This window comes from Nipponia nippon, unplaced genomic scaffold (genome assembly GCF_047370975.1).
Source record: "Nipponia nippon isolate SJK-2023a ecotype South Korea unplaced genomic scaffold, ASM4737097v1 scaffold_8, whole genome shotgun sequence".
In the NCBI taxonomy this organism is placed as follows: domain Eukaryota; kingdom Metazoa; phylum Chordata; class Aves; order Pelecaniformes; family Threskiornithidae; genus Nipponia; species Nipponia nippon.
This window is the reverse complement of record NW_028262402.1, coordinates 14,318,295-14,340,885: the sequence shown is the minus strand read 5'-3', so window position 1 is coordinate 14,340,885 and position 22,591 is coordinate 14,318,295. Positions and strand designations below refer to the sequence as shown.

The window sequence follows — 22,591 nt, the reverse complement described above, 5'->3', positions numbered from 1 at the left end:
TTACTGAAATCCAGACATATTCATGTCTGTGATTGTTGCGTGAAGTTTAGGTGATGAAAACCTCTGAAGACAAGGATTTTTTCCTCTATAAATAGTCCATAGGCAGAGCGTTGCTTTCTGCTTCAGCATCGGAGTTTATGTTCACATCTGCTGTTGTGCCTAGTGCAGTTGTTGTTTGATGATAAGAGGTTCATCCGAGGTAGGAATGGCACCCCATGTTCTGAAATATATTAAAATTAACATTCATTTATCTTCCACTAGCACTTTTTAGTCTAGCAAATCAATTCAACCATAACCTGGGTTCCTTTTGCTTATTTATACCATACAAAACAGTGAAAGGCTTTGAATTTTTAATTGTATGATTCCTCCATCATATATCACATTCATAATTCAGGTTATAGGAAGCCAGAAGACTCTGATTAGAAACAGCCATAAATGATGGCATTATAAAGAGTGAAGTGGTAAAAACTAGGGTGTTAAGAGGGGACATAACTTTCGATCAGGCTCTTAATAGTTCTTCAGTCAGATTGTTTTCTCACTCTGATCAATAGGAATTTAGCTGTTTGCTTGAATGAGGTCAAAATAGCTTGTTCCTGTTAACACTGATTTAATTTCAGATTCAGATGTGAGATAAAAAGTTTTTCATCCCAATTGACATTCTTGTTTCTCATTACATGTTTTAATTTTATTTACTGAGATTTTGAGTAAAAAACCTTATATAAACAAGATTTCAATACCATCATCCCCTCAATTTGGAAGTTACTCTGTAACAATAAATATATTTTATATCTCATCATGATTGCCAGACTAATCAATAAAGATCAAACTGTGGACCAAACAGATTCCTAAGTATCCTGTGGCTATTATTTAGTATGGGAATAAATTTAACCCAGTCCCTAATCTTTAAATCTCTTGTACATGATATAAAAAGTACAATCCTAAATTAAAATACCAAAAGAAAAATATATTGCCACCCTATCTCCATCCCTCAGAGCACAGTGATAACATGCAACTGAGTGAGGTCAGTACATTTACTGCCACCGTTTTAAAAGACAAGGCCTCAGCTCCCTTTGAGAGTTACAATGTTGACTGTAGGCTGATCAAGGCTACAGAGATATTTGAATTATGATGGTAGTGTGGTACGAAAACTAAAACTAACACACACACTTCGATTTCTTTGAAGATAACAGAAACATTTCCACTGATTTAATAGGATTCATTGCAGTTTGTCATGCGTGGCTGATGGTTTTTCTAGCTGTAAGTCCTAGTTGAAAATTCCTATTTACCACTGGTCCATAAGATATACACCTGAGCTGGTTTTGCATCCCAGGCTCCTCTGCTGTCAGCACCTTTTCTGACTACAGAACGTGAGGCAGATGCCAGAGGTGGCAGCACGTTTGTAGACATATTTTATCACTGCTCACTGTGGAAGGTCCTCTTATTATACGAGTTTGTCACAAATTATTGTCAGTCTTCTACAGAAATAGCCCTGAGGGTTGCAGATTGGAAAAAGTTGGCTTATTTGCATTGGGAATACAATCTGTCCACAAAGTAAATAGCTGAGAAACAGAAATTTTATTTTTGTACGTTCTTTTGGAGATCTCCATTTTAATAGCAAAATTTGGAATTAAATGAACCATGCAGAAACTAGGAAAAATATGTGTGGAAACAGGATTCTGAAAGTTTTTCACCGACAAAAATAGAATTCTAAATGAAGTCTCTTACTGTGTCTTCCAGTATTAGTGGATCCCATCAAGGAGAATATTTGTAGCCTTTTGTACATTAGACGTCAATAATACGGCAAGTTTTAAAAATCAGCAGTGTTGCTTAAAGTTCTGGACTAGAGCATCAAACCCACAGGGATATTTCTTTGTTAGACAGAAATTAAACATCCCATTTTGATCTGTTGCTGACCTTTCTGAAAACAGAGGAGCTGATGGCAAATTCCAGTTTACAATTTGGCATTTCTCCAGGTGGCACATGGTATTTCAGAATTCCAGTCGTTCAAAAAGCTAATGCCAGGTGCCTTGATAAGGTCATCACATTTCCCAGAAGAATGTGAATTGTTCTTTTGCATTCAGGAGCCTGCACAAACCATGTAATACTCCTTTCCAGAAAACTCATAATTATATTAGTATACAATCTGAGATAGCTTTTCAACGGAAGCATACAGAGATATCCACAGCCTAATCATCTTGACCTCCTTCTCTTTCTAGTAGATGAGAATTTTTTAACTCCTTCCCATTACATTATTGCAGGAGTAGTTCATTTTTATGGTTTTGATTTTTTTAAATACATGATTTCTTCACAAATATTGCTGGTACCCTGTCATGTACAAAAAAAAAATGTTTGTTCTTAATTTCACCACCTGGAGACAGATTCGGGCTTGGAAACCTAGAATGGAAATGGATCTTATGAAGTCTGGCTGTTTTGGGGATCCTAAATAACTGTCCATGAAGACTTTTTTTTTTTTTTCCAGATGAAGAGGGCACTGAGTGACCACAGTAGAGCTACAGTAGACATCTTTTCTGGTTTTGAGTGTAAATTTTATGTTGCAAAAGCCTGAAAGGGTGGGATAGTTGGCAAATTTAGCCTGCAAGTTGTACCTCAAGCGAGGACGTACCTGAGGTATGGTATTGCTACCAGAAATGATACATTGTTTTCCTTCATTGCTTCAGAATAGGAGAGTGCATGCATCACAGTACTGTGAGGCTGGGATCAGTTCAAGTCTGCTGCACCACTGCTATGGTTTAATGTAATGGTACCCGGAAGACGGAAGTGGGCCTTTGTATCACATGGGGTGAGGGCTCACATTTGGCGGATGAATAAATGGAAACACTTCTATGTATGTAGACCTTGAGGTCTGTGCTGTTCAGAACTATGTTTTGTGAAAAGTCTGTAACAAAAGTAAAAAATTAATCCTTTTTTTTTTTTTAAAAAAAAAAAGTCCTAGGCATTCCTTTCTTAAATGTAAGATCAAGATTAGGCTTAGCAAGTGATGCTATTACATGTATTACATGTAAGCCAGGCTTCACAGTTCAAGGAATGCAGTATAATTAACCCAAAACAACATCTGTGTGTTACTTACGCATAAATAGGAATTCAAATGCAGAAATATAAATATTCATTAGACACAATGATGTGTTAAAAGTGATAAACTTTTTATATGCATAGTTCAGGAAGATAGTTTCACAGATGGGCAAGAGAAGTGTCATCCTCCTTCATTGGTTTATTACCCTGAAATCTCACCTTCTAAACAATTGGAAGTCTGACCCTACCAAACACACGTGAGGTTTGCTGTGCCCTGCTGCAGTCACGTGTGTCCTTGATGCAAAATTCCAGCAGTCTGGTCTTACTAGAACGCCACTACTTCAATTATGAGCTCTCTGTGGATGCTAGTAAATTAGCTGGGGTCACTCTGTCTCAGCAATACCAACTGGCTTGCAACAGCCAATATCCGCACCATTAAATTGCACCAGCCCTCAAAACAAAGTGGCCAGTTTCAAATTGCCTGTTGGGAATAACCTTTGGCTTAACTAACAGGCAGTTGTTTTGGTCAGTGCTAATTTACCCAAGACTGTTCTAAAAATTTGGGCAGTATAGACAATTGAGTTTTAGCATCCAGGAGCACAGGTGTATGGGTTAATTTACTAGTGTAACTGTACTGTACAGGCAGAACAAAATCACCTTATTCTTCAAAAGCAAGTAGTATAGACTCTAACCTACCCATTTAAGAGTTACATTATTTTATGAAATAGCCCTCTTAAAAAGGGAGAGAAAAGCCATGAAAAGTTAGAATACAAAAATTAAATTATTGCAATAAAACCAAAATATTTTGATGTAGAATGAACAGATGTGCACCCATGGCTAATTAGGGCATTATATTATGGCCCCACTACAGGTATACTAGAGCTATGGTTAGCAAATCTCTATGATTAGTGAAATGTAATACTGCCAGGAATAGTATTTCCATCAGCTAAATGGCTCTCTGATGCTGGAGGTTACTGGAGCCTGAGCTAGCACCAGCTAGCTCATTGACAGCAGCTTAGATCTGTTCTAGATTGTGTTTTTCATTTTTATCTTTTTAATTTCCTAATGGCAAAACTGAAGACGTTAGTGGCTTGCAAAAACATTACTTGCTTTTTGGTAACGCTCTCGGAATACAGAATCTACTTCTTTTTCAGATTTGCTAGAATTACAGTGATGTTGCTGAAGTTTATATTCTATACAGGGATGCTGGGTCCTGCACTTGGCTCACAACAACCCCATGCAACACTACAGGCTTGGGGAAGAGTGGCTGGAGAGCTGCCTGGTGGAAAAGGACCTGGGGGTGTAGGTCGACAGCCGGCTGAATACGAGCCAGAAGTGTGCCCAGGTGGCCAAGAGGGCTGATAGCATCCTGGCTTGCATCAGGAATAGCGTGGCCAGCAGGAGCAGGGAGGTGATCGTCCCCTTGTACTCAGCACTGGTGAGGCCACACCTCAAATACTGCGTTCAGTTTTGGGCCCCTCACTACAAGAAGGAAATTGAGATGCTGGAGTGTGTGCTTAGGGGAGGAGGCTGAGGGGAGACTTTATCGCTCTTTACGGCAACCTGAAAGGAGGTTGTAGCAAGGTGGGGGTTGGTCTCTTCTCCCAAGTAACAAGCGATAGGACAAGAGGAAATGGCCTCAAGTGGTGCCAGCGCAGGTTTAGGTTGGATATTAGGAAAAACTTCTTCACTGAAAGGGTAGTCAGGCACTGGAAGAGGCTGCCCAGGGAAGTGGTTGAGTCCCCATCCCTGGAGGTATTTAAAAGATGGGTAGATGTGGAGCTTAGGGACATGGTTTAGTGGTGGACTTGGCAGCACTAGGTTAATGGTTGGACTTGATAATCTTAAAGGTCTTTTCCAACCTAAACGATTCTATGATTCTGTGATGGCAGATAAAACTGCACAAGGTATTTTATTAATGCTGTTGGCTTCAAGGAAGAAGCCTGATTTTGCAAAATTCCTCCCTGCTTCCTTTTAAATTTGCTATAGTGGCATTAATTTACAAAGGCATATACAGTGGATTTATGATGCTTTTGAGGTTTTTTTTTAGCTTGGTCTTAACATAATTGCATCTCTAATACTTTTAAAATATTTTTCATATTTTGAAGTTAATGAAAAAATTTCTTATTATGGATTTTTTTTCTGCTTGTTTACAACATGACTGTGGTCAACAAAGTAAAAAATGCTGAAGACAGGGAGTGAGTAGAACAACGTGATAGCAATGTAATGTACATGTAATGCTTTTTATCTTCAGACTACTGTACAAAAAATAAAACCTCAGCACACTTCGGAGGGTTGTAAGAGCTACTCTAAGTGAAGTCAAGCAGAAAGGTTCTGTGAGTTGTGCAAAAGTAAAGAGGAAATAGGTGCCAGTACCAAGGAAAGGACTGCTAGTTTTTGGCTTTTGCTTTGGGGAGGGGGCTGTTGGGTTTTTTTAGCTGTCCTGTTATTTTTTTTGCAACTCCTCCTTGTGGAGGAAGAAAAAAAGTGTACTGCACCTCAGCAGCTCTGACAGGTCAAGTCACACACGTTGAGTGAGTTCTGCCCACTGCAATTTTGTAGCATTAACCTGCATCTAATGTCATGGTTCTTTTGAATTTCATCATAAATGACTGGGTTTTCCCAAAAGAACATATATCCTTCACCTTTTCCTTATGCAACCAGACAGAGAGCAGGTGTGCGGCGCGTGCCCAGTAGGTGTGGAGATTGCAGCAGGAAGGTTGCCCTGCGCGAGGGGTCTGGGCAATTGCAGGAAGAGAAACAACATCTTTGTGTTCTGCACTCCAGACATGCAGAAAAAGAAATTTTGAACAGGGTGGCTGTATGAGGAACATTGTTAATGTATGTCAATTCTTCACTGAATTCAAATAGTCTGCAAGTGGGCAGCTCTTCTGGATGGATTTAAGGAGAAGCCACTATAGTGAAACTCTTCTACCTACTCTGATACTGTGGCCTACTTACAGTTTAAGAGGAGAATTTCATGCCACTGTGAACAGTTAGCTCTCTGCACAAAGACCGCTTGTGTGGGATTTGTGTGGGAAGGTGTGTGCGTTATCCTCTCCCACATATGTCAGACTGTACAGAAATGACTGTTCATGATTTGCTGTGAGCACACCTCATAGAGTGTCATCATCCTTAAGTCTGCTTCACTCTTCTAAAAGCAGGAACATTCAAAAGATAAAACTGTTTCCAAATGTAAAAGAAAATAATTTTGGGGATTGCAGTTAAAACTTTATATAACCTAATTGCTTAATTTAGACCTTCCCTTCTGAGCTACTTTATAACTTTGAATATAGTAGACCAGCAAAGAAAATAGATTTGGATTTATACATCTATGCCAATGCATTTCATCATACTTTTTTATAATACACAGATTTATTATCTGAAATAATAAATTAAATTAGTTGTGTTAATGCATACTTATACAAAGTACAAAGGCAAATATTCTTTGTTCCACTAAAACAATATTCTGTTAAATGAGTTCAACTAAACTAATTGAAGTTTTATGAAAATGTTTGGAAGTCAGTATATCAAATAGGAGACATAATGGCATACTCCAATTTCCCAGAGCAACCAGTAAAAGCAAGACAAGTGCAAAGCATAGGCTTCCTGCAAGATGCCTGGAGAAACTTTCATTATTTGGTGCCTTTCTAAGACTCCATTTTATTGTTATCCAGATACAGAAATCCAAAACGTGCTGAAATATATCCAGAAAAGAAATCAATGTTGGTTTTGTCTACTGCAATGATAAAATGGTCTTCTGTTCATTCAATCCCAAAGCCAATGTGACTGGAGTAAGAGAATAGTGGCAGAGGGAAGATTATGATGTATATATAACTTGATTTCACACTTTTATTACTGGAACCTTGTTGATTCTTCTGGAGCTGCATTCTGACACTATCACTGACAGTGTCTTTTTTTTAAAGCTCTTTAAGCAAGAATTCTCAGATACACTTTTGCAACACTTCTGAAAACAATCCCTGCATTTCCAAGATAATTTCAATTATTGTTTTCTATTTTGTAAAAAGAAAAATAATTTTAGCCCTAAATAAATTGTTTATGCTGTAAGCAACCAACTCAGATAAATCCATAATCAGCAGAAATCAAACTATCCAACTCCCAAAGCCAAAGCACACAGGATTTCAGGTCCTGTTCTGCATTCCAAGTTATGTGCTGCCCGAGACATAAATGAAAGCACAGAAACAGGCCGCTCATAGTAGCCATATTACTGTGCTTTTAAATGAAGCCTGAATCAGTTGAAGTAGTGGAATTTTACATGGACTTCAGTGGGGACAGCACAGTTTCAACAACAGATTATTATGTATCCCCATGCCCCTTTTGTACCTGTCACTCAGACATCTAAACCACAGTTTATGTGTCACAACAGTTTAAAGATGAGGAACCTAAGGTGCAGAGGAACTGCATCGTTTGCTCTAGGATAAGACTACAGTAGCTCCAGGTCACATATCATATCCTCATATCAATCTGTAATTTTTGTGCAATTATTGGAATTATTGTGAATTATAAATCAGCTGATACATGCAGAGTATTATAACAGGGTATAGGTGCTCAATAGCTATGAAATTTTAGATTTCTCTTGATTCTTCCAAGCCGCATGTGTCTTGTTTTCCAAAGTCTACACCAATGTGGAGTGTACGACTTAGTGTACATTTTGAATGATGCATATTTGTTTCTCTGTACTCTGTAAGATCTGTGCTGAATGATTGTTTTAGACACAAATTATAGGGAGACTGGCTTTGCCATTCTATACAGTGAGCTCACTCACCTTCCTAGGAATAGAAAATAGGAATGTATATTCTTTCTTTGTCCTGTTAGATTATTAAAAATTTATTTAAACTTTCTCTGAACTGCTTTAGAAACTTTATCAATTAACCACATCTCTATCAAACAGTATATAGCTGTAATCAAACTAAATTACTGTGCAGTAGCTTTCATTATGCAATAACACACTTTTGTAAGAGCTACAGAAAGAGCTTAATTACAAGTCTAGACATTCCTGAAAAGGGAGAAAAAAACCATGCTCTTTTCACTTTCTTAAGGATATAGTGGCTGCATTTATAGCTGAAGATGTTCAGTACTGAATTGGTATGTATGGCTTTGGTTCTCCCTTCAGGACCCTACAGGCTTGATTTCATAATAAATTCAACATGCAAGTCCAAAATATATTCTGTGGCGTAATAAAACTGGTAAAAATTTTCCTTTCGAAAACATGAGTGAATCTGATGTTCAGGAATGTCACAGTCATATTATAGGCATCCTGGACAGAAATTCTTATAATGATACCACTGCCCCAGCCACATCAGACCACAGGTTTCTCCCCACTACTAAACCAATGCACACAGAAAACTGTCATCTTGTCTGAGGAGAAGAAGGAGCAGTTGGTCCTTGATCCAGAGCATTTCCACGGCAGTGGCTGTTCAGCAGTAACCTGAGAGGTAGTGTGCACTACCCTACAAAGCAGCACTGCCCAGAAGGCAGGTGGGAGCTGGGTGTGAACAAAAGGTGCAGGTTGAGTTCCCTTAACCATCTCTTTGATTGTCTAATGCAGCTTTACAAGGGAGCAAAGTTCGTGCACAGCAGGAGGGACTGTAAGCCAGACCAAGAGAGAGTGAACAGGACAGGTTCACAAAGGAGTTAGGGCTTATGCACAACAGTAATCGTGAGGACTCTTGCTGCTGCCGGAGCCGTCTCTGCTGTACGGCCTCTGCTCATTGCAACACTGGAGATCATGTCCAGAGTTGGGATCCAGCTGACATCAAAATCGCCTGGTTAATGAGGAGATATCATGAAACCCAAAGGCTGTGCAGCTCACAATCACTCTCACAAGTGGAAATAAAGGTATTTTAGGACTTGCTGACAGAAGGGAACTTGCGACACTGCCAGCAGTGGCCCTGTGCCAGTCAGAGAGAGTGCGGGACCCTGGGAGCAGAGCAATGTGGTCAGGGGTCAAATGGTTTCTCATCAGTCCACTTGAATGAAGGTCAGTGCTCAGGGACAACACATCCTGGAGTTAAGCACAGGCACAAAATATACAGAAAGCAGAAAACAGGTCAGGTTGTTTAAGCCTGAGTTGGAAGAATAACAGTTCAAAAAGCCAGGGCAGAAAATGAGATGCATTTAGCACGGGATAAGAAAGGCAGCAAAATAAATCATCCTCATAAGAAGAAATGCAGGTGAAAAAGACCTATTAAAAGATGTCTAAGAGAAGGCAGCAGTGGTTTTATCTTTTTTTTTTTTTCCCTAGTTTTCAGTTAAAGTTCAGCTATTACTAGGTGCCTAGCACAATTAACCGCAGTGAATGAGAGGTAAAATGTGAGCCTAGAATAAGAAAAGACTAAGTCAGAGACTATTCAAATCATTTAGGTCTTTTTAATTGGTTGCACCCAGTGACCTTCAAAGTACAATCTTTAAAAAGCAAGCTTTTTAAGTCTGAAACAGATTTAACAGGTAACACTCACTTCTGATGGAGGCTGGGCAGAGAAGCAAATGTATGTAGTACTCACTTCAAGAGGAAGAAGGGTGGAATTATAGATCAGCTGCCTTGACTCCACTCCCCAGAAAAAATCTGCAGTGAATAATGAAGCAAAGGAATAAGAGGCACTTGGGAGATAAAGCAGGGAGGTCACCAGTAAGGCAAGTTTTTGTCATGCCAAATCAGTTTGATTTTTTTCTCAAGCAGGTTAAGAGGCATTATTAGTAGAGGAGGAACAGAAGATATCATACATACCTGACATAGGTAAAACTTTTGATACTTGCCTCACCTCACAGTCTCAAAATAAATTAGGGAAATGTGGTCACAATGATGTGATTTTAAGCTGGATGGAGACTGGTTGTCTGTACTGAAAGAATGTCTATCAGTATGTCTAAAGACATGAAGAGTGGATGTTTGGGAAAAGTCTTCTCTGGTCTGCTTTTTTACTGTTTTTTGTTGGCAACATCGGATGATGGAATAGAGGGTACCCTTATGAAAATTTTGGACAACATAAAATTGGGAAAAACTGCAAGTATATCAGAGAGTAGGATTAGAAATTAGAACTCTGGTAAAATTCAATGTCCTTTCTGTACTGCCAAGTACAAAATCATACATGAACTTGAATAGTCAACAGTAAAAACATGGGAGTGGGAACAAAACAGAAAGGACCTAAAGGTTACACTGGATCAAAAGGCAAACAGGAGTAGGATATGTTGCAAAAAAGGCAAATAGATTTATGAATACATCCTGTAAAATTTGTCAGGCCACAACTGGAATACATTTTTGCATTTCCAACACATTGATGCAAGTCAATACAGCCTGGAGGAGAGCAAGAATGATCACAAGTCTAGAAAAGATGGTCTGTAAGAAAAGACTGAGCAAACTAGAGTCCTTTAGTCTTAGACAGAAGAATAATTGTGTACATAGTAACAAGTACTCAAAAGGCTGTTGCAAAAAAGTGAATAATCTGCTTTCTGCCTCCATGGTGTGTAAGCAACAAAGTAATGGTCTTCATATACGCCTGTCAAGATCCAGGTAAGTCACAGGGAAGTATTTTCTAATTGTCAAGATATCACAGCCCCATAATAAATTGCTTGGGGAAATGGTGGAGTCTCTAGTATCAGAGGTCTTTAAGCATAAATTGGACAAACAACTGTTGTAGAGATAATTGATGCTGCCTAGGAGCATAGAGAGGAGTAGATGATTCAGGTTCATTTCAGCCCTAAAGGAAAAAGGCCATAGTTTTAAGCAGTCTTCATTTGTCCTTTTGTCATAAAATCTTTCAAGTTAGATAGGAACCTGAATTATTAAAAGATAAAACAAAGAGCTAAAGGAATTCTCAGGCAGCAATTAGAAAGAAGCTTAAAAAGAAAAAAGAAAAAGAAAAAAAAGTCTTCCTGCTGCAGTCACAATTAAAGTCACAGCAATTGTTCAGTCATGAGTTGCTGTTGTGTACCATGGGAATAAAGGCCAAGATGAAGGCTGCCTTTATTTTAATGGATAAGTCTTTCAGAAAAGGGCCTGTGTATTATTCCCACCTAGTGTCATGCTGAGTCTGTCCTCAACATTTATCAAAGAGTAATAAGACTATCATACTCAATTTTGCTCGAATACATTTCTCCCAGATTATCTGAGATGCTCTATACTAATAACGTAGTACCCTACTGTGTGCCTGAAGCACAGACGATTCACCTACCTGGCCTACTTACATCTCATTGGCCAAAGCAATTGAAAAAGAAGTGTGATCACAGGATGGGCAAATATATTTTTTCAGTATTTATTCTATTTCCTTTGCATCTAAATTCATTAATTTAATACAGACTGCTCAGGGTCTCTAGTGTTTCCATTTTACTTTTTCTTGTTCATTCTCTTTCGCTAAATGGAATAGCCATATGTTCCTTAAAACCAGTACTGTCCCTATTTATAGCACCTGCCTTGATGTTGTGTTCAAAAAAAAAAAACAGAGGGGAAGGTACATAATTTCTCTTCCTCGTGCCATTGGCCAGCTGCTCGGATGAAACTGCCATGCACGGAGAAGACTTTTTCCACAAGATCTACTTCCACAGGCCTTGCTGTGAGATCCTGTGGAGGCCTCTCTTCCATCTACATCTCATCAGGCCAGACCAACTGCTGTTATTCTACAAGTAAATCTTACATTTTGGTACATAGATGTTACAGGACATAACTAGAACTAAATATATCCATGTGATGTTGCCATGGAAATACAGATTTTTGATGTAAATATGAATTTTCGGTATCCACCTTATTTCACTAACACAAATTAGCAAAGCTGCAATCAGAGGACTTGCCATGCCTTTATTTTCTTTTAGTGCTTAACACTGTCTACTGAAAATCAGAAGAAAGTGAAAACAGGACATTTTAGCTACTCTAAGAGTATCATGTCATGATCACATTTTATGTGCATGCTGTGTTAAACTGTTATACAGCACTGTGCATCTAAAAACGGCTCAAGTCTTTTTCAGGTCTCATCGATATCTTATAGGTGGGGAAAGTGATGTAATTCAGCAATGTGATCATAAAGTGAGTCAGTACACTGCTCTGGTTTGATACTGGGCCCTGATCTTCTCATTTAATCACATCATTTAGCCATTAAGAGACATAGCATATAAACAGTAAAGCACAGGTTGTCTGTTTTACAGTGAGAGTACACAATGCCCAAAGCTGTACTCCAAACTGGGAGAGAGAAAGAATTATCTTTGAACTTATGCTGCAGAGGCACTGCCTGCAAAGGAACATGCTGTTTATTTAAATATGTGAGAAATAAAGTGAACAGCAACCAAAATAGAGTATATATAAATTGAAATAAGTGTTATACAAAGTGGATTGTGCTGATTTAATTAAATCCATTTCTAACTCAAGATAGTTTAACTCAGAATACTGTTCACATATATACAAGACAATGTAATTATCAAATAGTCTTCAATACCAGGAGCTATTATGCTACTTGGGGAGCAGAGCTGTTGGGACCAGTGAAAATTTGCAAACAAGTCCCAGGGTATTTACGAAGTAAGGGGGCAATGCTGAAAATGGACAGAGTCTAGCAAGGTCCTGTTCATAGCAGGTTGTGGAGCAGGAGACGCACTCAGTGAATGACAGGTGGCTCAGGCTGAAGGACAGGAGGTCACTGCGTGTGGTGGAGACCTTCAGTAACAACACTGTTTCGAGGCAGATACCTTTTACAGAAGTCCAGCCAGTGGTCTCTCTGCTTGGAGGGCTGGGGATCCACAAGGCTAGCTGGTACTTTTGTGTGGTTGAAGAATGGGATTTCTGCATCAGTGAAAACACTGGGGCTTTTTTTGTCCCTTTTTGCCCTTTTATCGTTACTTTACAACAAAACTATTGACCCTATTGGCCAACTTCAACAAAATTTGACAGAAGGCCAGGTCTTGAAGATACGAGATGCCAACAGAAGATCTGTTAAACCTGTAACCTGGCAGCTCGAGGCAGCTCCAGCCACATGCATGGCTGGTCTGAACACCACAGGAATCATCTTGTGCCCAGACATGAAGTCAAGCAAAATAAATGGTGGGAGAGAGAGGACAGAGCAGCAGGGACTAAGATTAGGGATTGTAGCAACCATGACAGGATCTATGTGGACTGCAGGGAGAGGTCAGAGGAGATTCTATGGGTGAGCAGGAATTCTGGGCTAGGATGCTGGGGAGATAAGAGGAGGGTAGGAGGAGCTGCAGGTGTTGTGAGGCCGGGACACAAGAGAGAGAGCTCAGGGCATTGCAGTGGTAGTCTTTGAAAGACATGGGCTAGGTTATTGAGAGAATTCATGTTTGTTGGGCACCCCCATCCTGTGAGTGTTTCCTGCAAAGGGTGGGCTGGGCAGAGGAGGTAAATTTCCCCACATGAGGTCTTATGAGTTTGTAATAAAAAAAGAGTTCACACTGCAAGTTCAATACAAATCTGTTAAAAAGTCAGTCAGTCATGAAGCACAAGCATGGTTATCGGATGTCATTCGTTATGGTTCTTGCTATGTCTGAGAAGGAGCCCTGTGAGCCAGCCGCACTTTATGACTTAAAGGAGGAAAAGCTGAACAGCTTCTCCCAGTTTTTCCCAAATTTCCTTCCCACAAAAATATGACTCTGGGAAGAGAAGAAAATTTCAATGTTTTCAACCTTATACCATAAAATGTTTTTAAGATTACGGGCATGTGTGAAAAAGGACCTGCTAAAAGACTGCAGACTTGGCTGGAACATTTCTCTGCACAAATTCATTCAAAGTTTTTTTGTACAAATGAATCGGAAGTGTCTGCTTTCCACCGAGTGATCGCGAAGTGTATGATCCTTCTCACTCCTGCAGAGTCAGCTAAACTGATTTGCAGCACATGAACACAGATCAGTTCAGACATCTCTTTCTGTCCACTCCAACTTGATTGCTTTTAGTGCACTCCCTGTGTGCTGCTATTACCTCTGCATGGCAAACACATCAGTGTTATGCTGTGGGAGCATCTTTGCTACAGTTATGTCTTCATTGGCTGATAAAGATATATTTTTATCCAGGATGGACATGATTGTGTGCAGCCATGCAGTTGTGACTGCATTAAATGACGTAGGAGCATGCAGTCCATCAGTTTCCATATATTGTTGCCAGTTTTTACCTTGGATAACTGATTAGCTACCTCATTGTAGAAAACACAACTGGGACAAGCACTTAGATTTCACTATAAAGTAAAGCAGATGAGAGTCTTTGGCTGATCTCCACAAACCACATCCTGAGAAATACTGCCACTTTAGGCTTTTAGAGAAAGTCAAGAAAAAACATTTATTGCACTGTAAGAAACACACACTTAAAAAGCATTCAGTGTCACTAAAACAATGTCCAGGGAAAGAGCAATGTATTCTTACTTAATGTTATTTAATCACTGGCAACTTATACAAACTAAAATTCCAATGAGATACACAGTCAAGAATTCATCTCAAATGCTAACTCAAGTGAACACTGTAGCTGTGCTTTCCAGATGAATATTCAACCATTAGTCATTTGCTGCATAACAGTGCACACATGCGGGTTTTTTTAATAATGAAAACACAGCTGAGAGAGATGCAACTAAAATGTAGACCAGGAGGTTTTCAAATAAGATAATGTGATTCTACGCTTAAGCATCTTTCTTCCAAGGCTTCAGAGGTTTCTGCTGAATGTTTTATCAACAAGAAATACAGAATTTGTTTCACTAGTTATCCTTTTTTGTCTATGAGTATATTATATATTTTTTCTATGTCTGTCTATAGCAGTATAAGATGCAGTCATACAGCCCAGAAATTCTTCTCTCCATTAGTGCAAGGCAGGAACAACATCTTTAAAAGAATTCAGTGGTGAGTGAATTCACATGGACTGCATGTACTGCAGGAAGACAGATGGATTTTTGAGACTGCTGCTGGGTAGTTTTAAAACCCTTGAGAAGTCTTCTCCAGAGACCTCAAGGATTTTGTAGTTGGCCCAGGACACATACTGCATCCTTTCTACTCAAAGGTGTCTATTTAATAGTCTAATAGTTGTATGACCATTTTCTTATCTCTCAGAATGTTATAATATGCAGAAGCTACCTTCCTCTGAGCCAGACTTTGGTATCTCAACACCTATTAGATTACTTCCTAGAAGCTACCACTGTATTTAAAAAGTCAATAATACTTTCTGAGATGTTTTTCTTCTTAAATGGATATGATGCTATCTTTGCCTTCCCGAATTTTAATTTCATATTCAGATTACAATATGCATCCAAGGATCCTATGCTGAGCAGGTTTCCAGAAAAAAAGCTGCTGAAAATTAGCTAAAAGTGACTCTGTGTCACACACATGGCAGATTACTGATCTGCTGCTATGGATTATTAGGAAGATGTTGACTCATGCTTGACCGTAATATCTTATTCTCACTTAAATGTTTTGACCTCCTCTTTTTCTAGTACCTGCATGCAAATGGCATTGTGCATCGTGACTTGAAGCCAGAAAATCTACTCTATGCAACGCCAGCACCAGATGCACCACTAAAAATTGGTGAGCAGCATTAAATGTATGCTTCCCTAATTCCTTTGTACCAGTAATATGTGCTAACTGATGTTTACAGTCTCACCACCACTTTGTTCAAAGCTAATGCTTGTACTCAAATGAACAGCATGTTACTTCTTCAGCAGTGCAGCTATGCATGGTGTTTGTAAAACCAATAAAAAACTAGATGATTGCTTAGAGAATTTATAGTCAAAACTGTGCAGAATGTGGCAGAGAATAAAGCACTCAGGAGGAACAGGAAGAATCATGAGATCAGCGTACAGCTGTGTGCACCACTTCTGTGTCCTTTTTTTTGGTAAACTAGTACTTTAAGAGGAAATATTCATTGGCATGAAAGTAGAAATGTGCAGGTAACTGGTAGAAAGCAAATTGAGCAAGGCTGACTTCTGTTTTGAAGACAGATTTGAGGGATAATCGCAAAGAGAATAGGGAAGCTATCTGAAGCACAGTCAGTACCACAGGGGGGACGAGGAGGGACAAGGTGAGACCAGGCTCTCCTGAACGGGGATGTATTATGCCCGTTCTGTTGGGGATGGCAGCCACTTGCAAAGGGCATGACCTCCAAAAATGGGTATGTCCAGTTTTTGCTTGATCAAAGAGGAGCTTTGTGCAACACTCCTGAGCTGTATGTAACCAGTTTGGAAATACCACCTTGTGCTCCCTTACTGGGGAGCATGGGAGCATGCAAGGAGTGAGTGTTGCCACATTTGTCAGGCCAGTGCTCATCGTGGGTTTCAGGAGCCAGATTTCCACAAACTAGTCTCAAGCAATTTAATGTAAATTTCTAGGAAAGTCTTGCATCTCAGGATGATGGTATCTCAATTTACATTTTATCTTTGTTCCTATCTTTCCTGGAAAGGCTCTGAACAGCTGTAATGTGGTAGTTTAATGCAGCACTGAGTGGCCGTGGTTGACAGTCAGAGTGGTGTAGGGGCTTCTGAAGCATTTCCTCAAATGCTGTGATTCTTCATCTTCTGGTTAAGATTATTGCCTTGTTTAAAGTGAGATCTGATTTACAATAAGTGGCAGTGTTTATAACGGTAAAGTATATTTCTGTTTAGATAAATAATAGAATAATAGAATCGTAGAATCATAGAATAATTTAGGTTGGAAATGACCTTTAAGATCATCAAGTCCAACTGTTAACCTAGCACCGCCAAGTCCACCACTGAACCATGTCCCTAAGCTCCACATCTACCCATCTTTTAAATACCTCCAGGGATGGGGACTCAACCACTTCCCTGGGCAGCCTCTTCCAGTGCCTGACTACCCTTTCGGTGAAGAAGTTTTTCCTAATATCCAACCTAAACCTCCCCTGGCACAGCTTGAGGCCATTTCCTCTTGTTCTATTGCTTGTTACTTGGGAGAAGAGACCAACCCCCACCTCGCTACAACCTCCTTTCAGGTAGTTGCAGAGAGTGATAATGTCTCCCCTAAGCCTCCTTTTCTCCAGGCTAAACAACCCCAGCACCCTCAGTCGCTCCTTGTAAGACTTGTGCTCTAGACCCTTCACCAACTTCATTGCCCTTCTTTGGACATGCTCCAGCACCTCAATGTCCTTTTTGAAGTGAGGGGCCCAAAACTGAACACAGTACTTGAGGTGCGGCCTCACCAGTGCCGAGTACAGGGGCACTATCACTTCCCTAGTCCTGCTGGCCACACTATTTCTGATGCAATACATAACACATAAATGATAACCGCCTAGGGACAAGTGAACCCTAACTATGCATTTCTAGAATAAAATATGAACTATTTGTATCCTGATCTTGAGTCAGTACATTCCCTTTATATTCACTCAAACAAAAAAAAATACTTTTATTTTGCATTTTTAAGGCCAGATTGTCATCACCTAAATTGAAATTTGAAGAAGCTCAGTTTATTCTCGGTGAAAACTAAAAGAGTTGTGATGATTTCAGTTTTTATGTGTTTTAAAAAGTGACTCATGCAAGTACGACATGTAACGTCATGAAGGCTCTTGCTGTCTGAGTAGTACTTCAGGGTGAAAACACTGCAAAAAGGATGATCAGTACTTCTCCTGGCACAACCTCCATCCCCCTGGAAGCCCTCTATGAAAATACTGCTGGGATTTTGTCTTGCAGGGACTGCGTACTCTGACCCTTATCCAACAAACCACTGATGCACAATTTTTTAACTCAAAATTGTTCACTTAATTTTATTGGATTATTCACAGAGTGAAAGCTGAATATATACTTAAAATGCATTTCCAGATCACTGCTTGTATGCCCTTAGGCATTCCATTGTATTGGGTTTGTGCTGTCTTCTGAAAAATGCAAGCTACATTTCTGTTAAGCAAGAGCCAGGAGTATTCATTTCTACAGAAAAATTTTGCTTCTGGGTTGCAGTCTGGGTAGGTTCTTCAAATTGATCCTCATCTCTGGAAATGACAGTACTGTTTATTTAATGCATAAATGTTCATTTAATTACATATACAATGTAAAAAAAACAAAAAGTGATTTTACAAGGAAGTTAAAACATTAATATTCCTGAACCATCTTAACAGCTGACTTTGGACTTTCCAAGATTGTGGAAGATCAGGTGACCATGAAGACAGTTTGTGGAACTCCAGGGTACTGTGGTACGTTGTTTTTATTTACAGTATGCTGCACTTAATGTGAGGGTGTTACATTTTCTCTTTTCAAGGTGAAATGCTTCTTCCTAAAGTCAAAATTCAAAAAGCTCCAAAAAAGCGGAAATAGAAAACTAACATTCAGAACTGTCACTCGGTTAAATTTTTCTAAACTCATATTCTCTAGCACTGAAGCTTAATATTCAAAACATGTTATGGTGCAAGTTCATTACTTGCATGGAAATAAGTTCGACCACCATAACAATGCTGAAATTACTAAAATAATACTGGAGAGGCATCAGCACAAATTTGGACTATGAAAGGCATAATGGAAAACACTAAAAATTTATAGAGTTCATAACAATTATGCATATTTGAATATTGCTTACAGTGAATTTATCTTGATTTTTTTTAACAGAGGAAATCCTTAGAGTAGGGTCATAAATTAATCCCCTAAACCCGAAAAGTTTCAGCAAATACATGGTTTTAAATGCAGGCATGACTCAGGCCATTCTGGTCCACGCTGGAGTGGGACCTGTATAACAGAATTATGAGTGTAATATCAAGGAGCACTTTGTGGCAGAGCTTTTCAACTGGGGTGACTGGTCTAGGCCTAGTCATCTCTTTCAGCAGTAAAAAGGCTTTGGCACTTTTAACTCATACTCTTTTCTCCTAAACAAAATAAGAAAGAAATCATAGGTTTGCTTCAATTTTACCAAGCGAGAGAGTCAGCATGAACTGCTGCTTACCAAAATGACTAATTTGCCTGTACATTCACAATACTTCAACAAGCATGAGTTTATGGATGACTTCTGAGCAAATATCTAACTTGTGAGCTTAGCAGTGTATTACACGACGATGGTATTTTTAATTCCTTTAGAAATTAGAAATTAGGAAATTATATACTTAATGGTGTTGGGTTTATATTTTTCAGTTGGTGGCCTTTAAGGACACTTTCTACTTGTTTAACTGTGGAAGATGTGCAGAAAGTTTAGAAACTGTTTCGTCTCAGTTGTCATGCTCTTACATGTTTCTGTTTTTTCCAAAATCACAGCTAGTTCATGCTTCTCGGTCTTGTAGCTTTTAATAATGGAAGGCATCTAATTTGAATGCAAGAAAACCACCACTGGTACTTCAAATTAAAACAAATTTCTATAGAATTGCATTTGGGTAAAAATATGCTCCCTCACTGTCATATAGGACAGTGAGGTTTTGATAAGCAAGTGAAAAAACATAGTACTGGTAACAGTCCATGAATAATTAGGAACGTAGGATTTTTCTCCATTGCTTTGGGAGAAAATAAGTGGGGCAGAGTAAACACTACAACTGCCATACACATAACATCTGGCAAAAAATTCCATAGCTGTCTATATGTCAGATATCAGTAAACCAAAGAGGATATAACTAAAACCACCCCCCAAAAAATACAAAATCTAAAAACAGAGTTCAAGCACATAACCTGACACAGCAGGGAAAAAGCAAGCATACAACTGATCTTGAAAAAAATAATTAAAAAGATGCTGCCGAGCCCCAGCAGCCGTTCCCTGGTGGAGCTGGAGCATTTTGCTCTGCCCACAGGGCTGCGGCAGGAGCTCGTCCTGCTGCAGGCCAGGACGTGCCCAGCCTGGCTGTTCCCTGCACACAGCAGACTTTTCTTCAGCAGCGGCGTCCCCAGGTTGGAGGGGACAGCAGCACGGGCCTGTCGGATGCTCCGTCCCTGCGGAGAGCCTCCCACCTGCCCGCGGGTGGGTGGTCTGTGGAGCAGGGCAGACCCCTGGAGGGTTCTGGCTCAGTTTCCTGTGGCGGCACCGAGCCGTGCAAGGCTGAGTGAGCAACCAGCAGCTGGATGAAGCCTCGCAGACTGCCTGGCAGCTTTCAGCAGGGCATCCCAAGCGTGCTGTTGGGCTCCCAGTACAGCACCCTTGGGCACAGTTTCGCTGTCAGAGCAGAGACAGCTAGCTCCTGGACACACACAGAAGCTCCTCTGGATGCCAAGAACCAGAAAATGAGCCAGAAATGGATCCTCCAGTGCCAGAACATGCAAAAGAAGGAGCCCCTCCAGCAAAAGACGATTGCAGCTGCCTCTGCAGTCTGCTCGCCCTTCATTGCAAGGCACTTCTGTGTCAGCAAACCCGCTAATGGCCACGGAGGCTGGTGATCTTGTTCGCACCAGGGCAAGCCTGCTGCGCTTCCCATGGTGGATGCTCACCTCCAGCAACCAATGTGATCTTGTGGAGACACCTATTTCTGCCATTCTTGGTGAACTCTAGATCCTAAATGGGCTCCTACAAGAGGCTGCAAGTTGCTAGCAGTGTGCTGGATGGTAAGCATATGAGGTAGTTTTGGACAGAGCTGAGCCAAGCCATGTGGAAGCTAAAGACTTGGCATTTGCTTTTATAACTGTAGAAGCAAAGAAAAGAGGACACTGGAGAAGAACATAAGATTACTCTGTTACCTTGTAGCACAGCTGATAATGCAATTCAGGTGACATGTCCATTACCTTGTATGACATTCTCTGCCAAGCACACACAGGTGCCAAGTATGCTTTAGAGTAGCACTGAATTCCAGTCTGCTTAGTTTCATAAAATGGTACTTCACGTATTAGCTATTAATGTTCTGGTTGTCTTCTCTCATGACAGTTATACTACAAATACCATGAAACTGTAGTTAGTATTTAGCCCTTTTTATGCCTGTCTTTGTATACTATAAAAGTAGGATAAGGCTTATTGCCATAGAAGAACCCTCAGAGTAGGGACGACTTGGTGGGGAGGGTTGAGGCTTAATGTCTGTGCTGAGAAGAGAAGAAAGAAGCTTTGTGCGTACAGACATGGACCTGCAATCTTTTTTTGACAACCCACGTTAACTGACCGTGCAGAATTCCTGGTGCCTAGAAAATATTCAAGCATTGCTTTCTAGAAGTGGAGGAAACCCAGGAGGAATACTGTTGAAATGCCAAATTAAACTATGAATAATTGATAGTCACAGGCTGCCAAATCCCACATCCTGCCTACCCAGCTATCAGCAGCTTCTCCAGAAAGGATACAACAACAAAAACACATACTGGAGTCTGGATACTTTGGCATCAAGACTTACCAATCTACAGCCCCTGGGACATGCAAAGTGATGCAGAGGACTGACAGCAAGAAGATGATCACAAAGAACTTAACGTACCGAGCCACTGTGCTTTCAGTGAACTTAAAAAGAAAAGCATAAGTGATTTCTGACAGTACCACATAAAAATAAGCCAGTGCAGAGCAGTGATTCATGATCATTCTGTTACAGCCAACATCTGAACTAGCTGCAACGTATCAGTCAAATCCATTCACCAAAAGCAAACTTCTGGAAGTATTAGAAAATCATATTTACAAGATGTATAACTGTGTAATCACAGTCTAGATAGCAAGGCAGACCTGTATATACAAATCTTTGGTCTCCTTTGTGGCCATTTTAAAATACTGAGGTGGAAGGAGGAGAAAAGCAAAAGAAGGGCAGAAAGTGTCTTCTGCCCTTATCCTGAGCAAGAAGGCATCCCAAGAAACATTACATTCTCTAGAAGAGGAAGCATATTGGCCATTAAACAGAAAAACTTTCCTATTTACTTCAGAACCTCCCACATGGCGTTAACAAATATGGCAAGGAGAACAGTGGTTAACATCTGTCTTCTTGGTCTACCTCCATCTCTTTCTCTGAGGCCATTGGCTGCTTTGCCTGTAGGCTGTCCTGTTAGCTACGGGTTGACCTGAGTTAAAATCAGTTGGGATCTAGTGTCCCTTCTCAAGAACAGCCCCTCTCTGTTTACCTAGCAGAAGAATAAGGAGACAAGGGAAGTCTGTGCTTGGACTGGCAAGCATTTGCCCAGCTCCCAGCTGTACAAGTGGTACGTAGCAAACAGTGATTAACGTCCTTTGCCTCCTATAGTAATGCTTTGTAAAAATGCTTGATGTGTTCTCTGCATGGTAAATCCTTCAGGTAAATTGAAGAAGTCTGAGCCAGCTGCCTGGAGGCTGTAAGGGAGTTGTGTATACTCTGATTAAAATCATGCTTGGGGGAGCCTTGCTCCCCTGGGATGTTGCAGCACATTCCTCAGGAGAGCTAGCTGCCCCAGCGGAGACCTTCCAAAGGCTGGGAGCAAAGCAGGAGCATGCTAGCAGCCTGGGTCAGTCTGGACAGGCAACCAAAGCTTCAGGCTGGGCAGGGAGCTGTCATACTTTTTGGGAAGTCCCAGTCTTTCTTGGCCCTGCTGCTCCTGGCTGTCAACGTGTAATGTGGGAAGGTGAATGTGCTGCAGCATTGATGCACGTACATGCAGCAAGTCCACCGTGCCTCAGAAGTGTGGCAGCCATCCCACATGCATCGTAGAGCCAGTGGGCTCAGGGGCTATGCTGCCATCCTGTACATCTGATGGATATTAATACAGTTACAATGGTTGCTGAGAAGAAGGGCTGATAA

General features: G+C 40.3%; 1 protein-coding gene across 1 annotated transcript in view; it reads left to right on the top strand.

The window, feature by feature from the left end:
* The window catches only part of CAMK4 (calcium/calmodulin dependent protein kinase IV), a 172,047-nt gene that overhangs the window by 138,100 nt on the left and 11,356 nt on the right, over nt 1-22,591 (top strand). Inside the window, exons 7-8 of the mRNA XM_087742172.1 lie at nt 15,453-15,543; nt 18,077-18,151. Of these exons, the coding sequence (XP_087598298.1) occupies nt 15,453-15,543; nt 18,077-18,151 (166 nt within the window). The remainder of the gene's footprint in view (nt 1-15,452; nt 15,544-18,076; nt 18,152-22,591) is intronic.